The 10,366-nt window shown below is 40.1% G+C and overlaps 1 protein-coding gene across 7 annotated transcripts in view; it reads right to left on the bottom strand.

Moving 5' to 3' along the window:
* Positions 1 to 9,943, bottom strand: part of NXPE3 (neurexophilin and PC-esterase domain family member 3) — a 33,655-nt gene extending 23,712 nt beyond the window's left edge. The window contains exons 1-3 of one of the 7 annotated variants that reach the window (XM_015590500.2): positions 9,815 to 9,932; positions 6,924 to 7,111; positions 4,210 to 4,498 (exon numbers count right to left, since the gene is read on the bottom strand). In XM_015590500.2, the coding sequence (XP_015445986.1) occupies positions 4,210 to 4,302 (93 nt within the window). In that variant the 5' untranslated portion in view covers positions 4,303 to 4,498; positions 6,924 to 7,111; positions 9,815 to 9,932. The other 6 variants (XM_025047802.1, XM_025047804.1, XM_015590499.2 and 3 more) reach the window with 6 other exon arrangements.
* Positions 9,944 to 10,366: the final 423 nt, after the last annotated feature.

Raw genomic sequence — 10,366 nt, 5'->3', positions numbered from 1 at the left:
AGTTTTGTATGTGATTGAAGTTACCAGCTTAAAATGGACTGCTTTATCTATGATATGTAGGCCTCATGGTAACCACAAAGCAAAAGCACACATTCATAAAAGAGGAAGAAAGAAAAACAGAGCATACCACCATGGAAAATCACCAATTAACAAAGGAAGGGAGAAACAGAGGGAAAAAGAAATAATGAAAATACAAAACAACCAGTAAGCAATTAATAAGATGACATTATTATTAAGTCCTTACATGTCAATAAATACTCTAAATATAAGTGGACTGAATTTACCAATAAAAAGGCACAGAGTGGCTAGATGGATAAAAAAAATCAAGACCCAAATATTGCACCCTACAATACTCAATTCAGATTTACAGACACACACAGGCTCTACTGAAGGTATGGAAAAGATATTACAAATGGAAACCAACAGAAAGCAGGTGTAGCTATACAGGTATCAGATAAAATAGACTTTAGGCCAAAAACAAGAGACAAAGAAGCTCATTATATATGTTCATCAGGAACACATAACAATTATAAATCTATACCTATCCAACATTGGAACACCTAAATATATTAAGTAAACGCTAACAGAACTGAAGGGAGAAATAGACAATATAACAGGGGACTTCACTGCCCCCACCTTAAGCAATGAATAGATCATCCAAACAAAAAAATCAAAAAAGAAACACTGGACTTGAACCATACATTAGATCAAATGGACCTAACAGATGTTTAACGGATATAAATTCATTCCAACCACAATAGCAAAATACACATTCCTCTCAAGTGCACACAGAACATTTTCCACATCATATCACATGATGGGCCATAAAACAAGTCTTAGCAAATTTAAGAAGACTGAAATCATACCACATATCTTTTCCAACCACAATGGTAAAAAACTAGACATTAACACAAGAAGAAAGCTGGGAAATCTACAGATATGTGGAAATTAACACATCCCTGAACAATCAATGGGTCAAAGAAAAATCTAAAAATTATCTCAAAACAAATGAACACAATATACTAAAACCTATGGGAAACCTACTGCTAAAGCAGTTCTAAAAGGGAAATTCATAGCAATAAATGTATATATTACATAAATAGAAAGATCTTAAATAACCCACTTTACACCTCAAGGAACCAGAAAAAGATGAACAAACTAAGACCAAAGTTCACAGAAGGAAAGAAATAACAAAGATCACAGTGGAAATAACAGACCATGAGAACAATAGAAAGGATCAATGAAACAGAGCTGGTTTTTGAACAAAACTGACAAACCTTTAGCTAATCTAAGAAAAAAAAAAGATTCAAATAAAATCAGAAATGAAAGAGGAACATTACAACTGAACCACAGATATATACAGGATAATAAAAGACAGTATAAACAATTATATGCCAACAAATTGAATAACCTAAAATAAATGGATAAATTCCTAGAAACATATACCCTACGAAGACTGAAGGATGAAACAGAAAAGGTGAACATTCAAATGAGTAAGGAGATTAAATCAGCAATCAAAAACCTCCCAACATAAAAATGCCCAGGACCAGATGGCTTCACTGGAGAATTCTAGCAAAGAGTTGAAGAAAAATTACCACTAAACCTTCGCAAACTCTTCCAAATTATTGAAGAGGAGTGAACGCTCCCCAACTCATTTTATGAGGCCAGTATTATCTTGATAATGAAAGCCAGACGAGGACACTACAAGAAAACTAAACTACAGGCCAATATCCCTGATGAATATAGATGCAAAAGTTCTCAACAAGATATCAGCAAACAGAAGTCAACAATATATTAAAAAGATTTTACAACATGACCACGTGGGATTTATCCCTGGGATGCGAGAATGGTTTGATGTACACAAAAGAATAAACATGATACACCACATTAACAGAATAAGAGATAATAAAAACATATGATCATCTCAATAGATGCAGAAAAATTTGACAAAATATAATATCCTTCCATGATAAAACTCCTCAACAAATTAGGTATAGAAGGAAAATACTTCAACATAATAAAGGCCATAAACAACAAATCCACAGCTAATATCATATTTAATGATAAAAGATTGAAAGCTTTTATTCTATGATCAGAAACAAGACAAGGGTGCCTACTTTCACCACTCTTATTCATCACTGTACTGAAAGTATAAGCCATAGCATTTAGGCAAGACAAAGAAATAAAAGGCATCCAACTCAGAAAGGAAGAAGTAAAATTGTCATTATTTGCAGATGATATTATCTTATATATAGAAAATCCTAAAGACTCAAAAAACTGTTGGAATTAATCAACAAATTCAGTAAAGACACAGAATATAAAATTAATATACAGAAATCAGTTGCATTTCTATTCATTAACAATGAAACATCTGAAAAGAAATAAAGAAAACTATCCCATTCACAACATTATCAAAAACAATAAAATAATTTAGAATAAATTTAACTGAGGAAGTGAAAGATCTGTACACTGAAAACTACAAGACTTTGATGAAATTAATTGAAAAGACAAACAAATGGAAAAATATCCCATGTTCATGAACTGGAAGAATTAATATTGTTAAAATGTCTATATTACCCAAAGCCACTTATGGTCTTGAAATTTATTGCTCCTCTGTCACCCTGCAGGGTCAGCTCCATCTCCCAACCCCATTTTTTTCAAGCCCCTACACATAAATCTCCTGGATCCACCCTCCTTCCACCTCTACCTCCACTCTAGGCAAGAACTCCCTCAATGTCCTACCCTCCAGTAGCAAATGTATCTATGCTGCCAACCATCATGACATCTTTCTTCTTAGGTCAGAAGAAGGAGCATGATTCCTCCTACACAATTAATATTAAAATGATAACAGGGACACTCATGATGCTCCATTTGTGCTCTAGACCCCTTCTTCTCCTCCTTTCTTTGGTCCATTAATCCTTCTCCTCCCCAGCTTCTCCATTATCTCCTTCCCCTCAAAATCAAGTCTAAAACTTCCATTTCCAGCCAAGATAGAGAAACAGTGAGATTTACTCTTCCACTTGAAACAATTTTTAAAAAAGCCAAAATATATACACGCTTTCCAGACACTGGACATCAGACAACAAAAGACATGATGGCTGAAAGACAGGCAATTAGGAAATAGTTCTGTAACTGTCCTTTGGTCATATCTTTGAGAGCATCTCAACATGACCACGTTGGCAATAAAGGAAATAGTTCTGTAACTGTCCTTTGCTCATATCTTTGAGAGCATCTCCAAGCTGCAGCATAGGGAGGGGAACCCAGGTGGAGCATGGTGGAGCTGAGAGTCTTAAAAGACCAAGCTGATGAAAATCCACAGGAACAGAAGGAGAGGGCTGCAGAGAACTCAGGAGATTTACAAGGGGTCCCACTTGAGTATTCAGCAGAGTACTTAAGAGCACATGTGTGTGATGAAACTACTAGAGGCTGGGGAAAGAACCACCTGAAAGCATGAAAGAGAACAGTAACCTGAGCTCCCACAGGGCTGGTATGTTTGTGGGACACATATGTTCACTCCATGGCAAAACCTAATAAGCAAAGAAATACCATAATTAAGTTGGACCTGTAATCTGAGAAGTACCACAAGCCAACAGAACTAAAAAGACAGCATCTTTTATATAGAAACTACTCCATACATGTTGGTGATATAAGTTCATGCAGAGGGTGGCAGAGGTGGGGGAAGGAGAATATTACTATATAGAATATTACCTTCTTACTACCAGAAACCAGTGAGCATTCAGTAAGACACGATCCCTGCCCTTGAGTGCCATATCATAGTCTTCAAAACAGACTCATCAGTCAAATTCCTCCCTAAAATACTCCAGCTTTTTGCCAGGAATCAGCTAAAAGGTCCCCTCCTTGAAAAGGCTTTCTTTCATCACTCTAAAGCTCCGGAGTGACCCACTTTCCTTTCTTTATGGTACTTTTCACAATTTCTAATTATCATCTATTATTATTATATGATTATGGTTACTTATTACTATTATTTTCTCCCATGCACATTTAGAATATGAGCTCCATTAAGTGAAGAAATCATAACTGTTGACTTCACCACTGTATCACTGGTGACTAGCACAGTATGTAACCATTGTAGGCACTCAAATTCTTATTGAATTAATGAAAACAAGGACTATGACCATAAGTTTCCTGATGATACAAGCTAGTTAGCCCCAAATCTCTTAGCTATGAAGGAATATACTAAGTACTCACCTCTACCTGAGTAACATTGATGACCAGCACCACCACCATCAACAGTGCAAGCAGACAGCAGAAAAGTCGTAGTCTGAAGAAAGTGATCCACATTATCTGGCTGTGTCTTGATCACCCATGGCTGACACCATGCTACTTTCACTCCTCAAAACTCCATGTCTTTATTTTTCTGAGCTGCAGATGAGCTTTCAGTTTAATCTGCTTCTTTTCTGCTCGTATCCTTAAGAGTTTTTCATATAAAGGAGAGCCTGGGGTTGAGTTGAGAAGCACATGTTTCTTCAAAGGACTCCTTCACAGAAGGGAGATGAGAGAACAGATCACCAATTGTAACAGTCTAGGATGGGGTAAGAAGAAAGATACCACCTTTTCTCTTCTTTAACCTTATCGAAGGCCCAAAGTCATGGGGAGAAAGCAAAGAGCCAGAGCACAGGAATATCTATTCCACATCCAAGGAATTTACTCAAACCCAACCCCAAGCTTCTATGTAAATACAATGATATTGGTCCTACTATCTATTCAGGTTTTAACTTTTAAGAGAGCAGTGAAGAATGTCTTCAAACTATTAGAAATTGCAACATCAAAGTAACTGTTAAATTTCTACAAAAGTCTAAGTAAATAAAATCACTTCCCTTCCTTAAAGTTCAAATTATATAACATTACTAGAGTAATTATATTTAAAGAGCATTAAGAGAAAACCTTGTGATTTTATGAGAAGTTCTGGGATACTGTGCAAACCAACTTGACATCCTCTGAAACACAGAGTGCCATCCTTCTGAATGGCAGAAGACAGGAAATACTCTTTAGGTCTCTAGCTCCCCCACCACATATGTGGTCCTGATGCTCCCTCAGCTGAGTAACAAGACACAGGAGGAGAGACACCTGCCTTGAAGATTTAGGAGAGGAAAGTTAAGCTTGAGTAGCTACAGGACACCCAAATCCTCATCACATCTGCTAGAGCAGAGGACTTCACAGTCTGTCACTCCGAGCTGTTCTCCCACATAATGAATTAAAAATGTTCTCTCTAGTTGCTTTTTTGATAAAGGTAAACAGAGAAAGTGCTAGTATTTTTTTTTCCCAGCAAGGCTTTCCGTGGAGGGCAGGATGGAGAAGTAAAGGTGGCAAGGGTGTACAGTCATGGTGCAAAGGATCTCAGAATAATTCAACTGCACCAACACTCCCTGCAACTTTGGCTTGGATCTGACAAGCCCCCTATTCTCTTTCTCATCTACTCCCCGTCTAATCCATCCCCACGCCACAACAACCTTTCCTCACCCCACCTTCATAAAGGAGACAAGGCTCCACTATTGCAATATACTCTCCATCCTCAAAATTACCACAGCATTAGTATTGTCACTACTCAGCTAATCTCTGTATTTGTCTGCCCAATTATACAAATTATGACTATATTTAAAAAAAAAAAAAAGAAACCATATATCAGAGAAAAAAACAACTTAATGATAACAATGAATCATACTTTTTTGATTCTCTCACAATAGTTAACTCTGTACATGATATACGTTAATTCCACGCAACAAATAATTATGGAGGCCTAATTCTGTACTGAACACTATACTAAATGCCAGAAATTCCCCTAGAAAAGCTTACACTCATGTAAGGCAAGCAGTAGTTACTCTCCTAAATTAAAGGAGAATAAATCTTCCATTCCTGGCTACCTTCACAGGGATGCCAGGTACTGTGAAAGACAGCACTTAACCATTTCATGGCCGCCCAACACTGCCCCTCTCCAACACCCAGGCACCCATCCACCCTGTAAATTCTGGGAAGAAAATGGCTGTGAAATAAAAAGAAATAATTTCCTCACCAGGGCCCCAACTGCTCTTCAAAGAGTTGGCCATAAGAATCAGGACTCCCTGATGGCCAGAGAGGAAAAACCCCAGACATGAGGCTCTGGGGGCGTTCAGCTGCACCATGGTAGGCATGGCCTATTTACTGTGTGAACACCATCAGTTTAAAGGATGTCAGTATGGTTCAGAGCCAGTGAGTAAGCAGCACAGCAGCAGTGAGGGATACAGAAGGAGGGCAAAAGCAGGAGACCTCGAAGCTAAGGGAACTATAGGGCTATAGGCAACAATGAAAATATGCAAGAAGCCATTCATGGCCAAGGACTTCTACTGAAAATCGTATGGAGGGTCATGCCAGGAAAAGACTTGACTTCCTACTATGAGCAAGTAGTGCATTAAGATTTGAGAGACCATTTGTATATCTAAATAGATGTAGCCTGAGGAGCACAATCAGATAGACCTCTCTTTGAAAAGACATATACTAAAATGTTGATAGTTGTCACCTCTGGGCAGTTTTCATTTTCCTCCTTCATCTTTATCTTTATGTTCTAATTTTTAACCAGGAAAGAAAAATCGCAAATATAAAGAATATAGGTGGTTTTTAACAGTAATAATTAAAGACAAAACATAAGAGAAATGAAGCATTAAATCAGATATAGGAAAACAATTCAATTTAAAACGAAAGACTTCAAAGTAAAAGAAGAAATAGGTGATAGGTTTCCGTTATTTTCCTACAAATATTAAACCTAGGCATTATAACAAGAAGAGAGAGGGAAAATATCCTTTAGTATCTCAAATTGCCTTAGAATGGAATAAGAACAATAGTCCCGAATGAGAATGACTCTAGAAAAAATTCTCCTAGATCAACAACAAAAAAAGATTAAATATATAATTTAACTTAATTTAATTTACCTGTTTTGAAAATTTCCAGTCCCCAAGGAGAGATGCTTATTAGAACCAAGAAATAAGAGTTTCATCTAAGTTTCCCTCCTAAGTGTAAAATCCTAAACTCAAGTAATCGTGATAGTAGCCCTTATTCTTTTCTTGCCACGTTCAATGCACATGTTGATGTTTTTTTCATTTTTATACTACTCTTCTTGCTGCAACAGAGGCAAGGTTACAGGTTAAAGATACTGAAAATGAAGTAAAGGAAAACATATCCGATATCAAGGCTACAATTTTATAGCACAGAAATGTAACACAGACTTTAGTACAACAAAGTGAGAGCAGTGGGGATAGGAACATTTCCTTTCCTACCAATAAAAAATGGTAACTGGCTGTTTATATACATAAACTTAAACATGGCAAGTCACTCTCAGATCTGAGCTAAAGGTCAAAACTTTATAAATAGCAATATAACTGAAAAAAATATAAACCAAAGATATAAGCTTCAAATGTTATTTTTTGTAAAGGCTAGAATAATCATGTAGTTCAACGATTCATTCTACCACTACAGAAAACAAGAGACATCTAGGCAGATCTAAAAATTATGATTACTCCAATTTAAACTTGAGCAGTCTTATTTTCAAATCTTTCTGAAGTGTCAGTCCACCACTTACTCATACTTCATATTTATTTTCAAAGGACAAGCAAAAAGTAAAATGCATGGTTTGTTTTGCCAAATTTTGATTAAGACTACTTACCAGTCAATCTAATTTTTTTATGGCCTGTGGCAATAAAAGACTGCCATTAGGTACCTGACTTCCTGTCCATTATCTCACAAGAGAATTACAAAGTGATTGCTCACATCACTTGGAACTGCAATTGTTAATAACACAAATGAAATACTTAAGTTCAGTACTAAACAGGAAATGAGGCAGCAACCCCGTCCTCTGGGGAGCTAATGTTCTTAGACAATCATTTCGCAAAGAATATTTTTAGAGGACAACCATACATTCAGTTTCTGGGACAGTCCCCATCCTAAATACTCTGACTTGCTATTCACATAAATGTAATTTTACTTATCAGAGCAAGTGTCTGGAATTTTAATTCAGAATACATGGACCCTTATGTAAAAGAGCACAGATTTATATAGAATATACCCAAACTTAAATATTGATATCTAAACTTTCCAAAGAGCAGCTGTATTTTTCATAGGGTGCTGAGTAAGACCTTGAAACTTAATCGAGCAGGGCCTACAGAGAGAAACAGAGACTCATCCCAGACAGTAACAATGATGGGTCAACCAAATAAGGTCAACCCTTGGACAAAGATGAAGCAGGGACATCTGCAGGACTTGCTTCCCCAGATCCCATTTCTTCTTCATTCACCTCTACCTCATATGCCCAAAGAGCTGACTCATCTGGGCCTTCCCTTGCTTTTCTTCCAAAGCAGGGGCCCATGCTTTCATGGTGGGTGGGGAGAGGTAGACAAGTAAATATATCAGTTAAATAAGTCACAGAGTAGTAAGTGCTATAAGAAAAAATAGAGCATGCTGATAGATAATGGCCTTCAACCTTGCATGCCCATTAATACCATCATGAAAGCTTTTAAAAATGCCAGTATCTGGACTACATCCGACCAATTGAATCAGACAGAATCTGTGGGAGTAGGTCCCAAAAAACAGCTTTTTAAAATGGTCTCCAGATGATTACAATGTACAGCCAGGTAGGAGAACCATTAGAAAGGGTGGCCAGAGAGTGTTATTTGTATAAGTTGGTCAGGGATGGCCTTTCCGAAATGATGTTTGAATTGTAATTGACATTGTCCCCTCAGGACAACCCAATTACGGGGCAGAAGGGACAGCCAACCCCCCGTTAGTTATCTATCCTTTTGTTTCCCTTCTCAGTAACACACAAAGCACTTTATCAGGCCCACAGAAATCCTGAGGATAACAGACATGGACAGAAGATATTAAACAGTCAAAAGAAAACAGAACCCAAACACTGTGGAGGAAGTGTGCTACGCCTCCACTGCGGAATCAGACAATTGGGGTCTGGGAGTCCCGCCAGCTTCAAGCACACCCTGATGTTCCAAGTGATAATTAACCACAGTGAGAAGTGGGGAGAGCCATCAGGGCAGTGTGGTTCTTTATCTTTAGGAAATTTAACTGTTCCTTTAGAGTAAATAATGAAAAGCAAGGAAAATTTTAGACAGGCAATTACACATCTTTTTTAAAAAAATACTGCCTGAGACTCCCTCTTACCACTACTCTACTTCTGGCCTGTGATCAAGCGGAGATTGGCAACAGGCCAGCGTCTCTCAATCACACCTTATAAAGTCACACTCGTTTCTCCCCGTACGACCTGAATTTGATGTCAGTAAGGCCAGATCAGTCCAGTGTGAGAGCACCGCCAGCCAAGAGGCAGCTGGTGCCCAGAGCAATGATGAGACGGAAGTTAGAGCTGAAAGAGGAGGCGACGCCAAGTGCTCTGCACTGGGTCAAGGAAGGTGTCAGGGGGAGGGATCTTCGGCGTCTGTCAAGGGGTCTGGCTCCGCCAAGCTAAGGCTGCACCTGCCCACGCTGCAGCAAGTGGAGAAAACTGAGGGAGATGCTCGCGCCCAGCCCCGCCCCCTACCTGCCGGGACCTGCCTCGGCTGGGAGATTCAGATCCGCTGCGGCAGCCAAGGGCTCCAACTCTGCCCCTGCCATGGGCTGGAGCATCTCCTTCCAGGCGCCAACGCCCCCAGCCGTGTCCCCAGCGGCTGCACCTCCTCCGCACCAAAGCCGGGGACGGGGAGTCAGGAGCCGGCGCGCGCGGAAGGAAGGGCTTCGAAGCCGAGAGGGGAGCGCGAGGCCGGGGAATGGGTTGCTCGGGCGGCAGCAGCCCGGTCCCGCACCCAACCTGCAAGTCTGCACTCACCTCCGGATCCGGCCTGCCGCTATACGTTCCCTCGCGGCTAGAGACACACACGTCCTGGTCAATCGCAGCTGCGCCAGGCCGCCCGGCCCCTGCTTCCTGGACCCACTGTGTCTCCTAAGCCCCGACCCCCGGCTACGATTCGTCGAGCTCCGGGAGGGGCGGGCCGAAGACGCTGACTGACAGCTGCAGGGGCCGAGCGTGGAACACCGAGCACAGAGCCCAGCACCGGAGTGCCCAGCGCGCTCAGTGCCGCGCGGATCCTGCGCGCCAGAGCGTGCCGCAGCTGTCGCCCTGTGGCCCCAACTCTAGGCCCTCTCCGGACCCAGTGCCTATCGCCTTCGGACGTCAGGGTTTCCCAAGGGAGCATCCGTTTCAAGGCTTTTTTTTTTGTCAGCGAAGTGACCAAAACGGAGATGCACGTACTTGGGCCATCTTTCCTCTCAGTGGTGAAATTTAGTGTTCCTTGTAGCAGAGAAACACGATTTGCAAAGCACGAGCACGGAGACAACTGGTCTCTTGACTCTTTCCTTGCTTGCAATTAGTCGTCTTATT

Source organism: Pteropus alecto, unplaced genomic scaffold (genome assembly GCF_000325575.1).
Source record: "Pteropus alecto unplaced genomic scaffold, ASM32557v1 scaffold20, whole genome shotgun sequence".
Classification (NCBI taxonomy): domain Eukaryota; kingdom Metazoa; phylum Chordata; class Mammalia; order Chiroptera; family Pteropodidae; genus Pteropus; species Pteropus alecto.
This window is presented reverse-complemented; position numbering and strand designations above follow the sequence as displayed.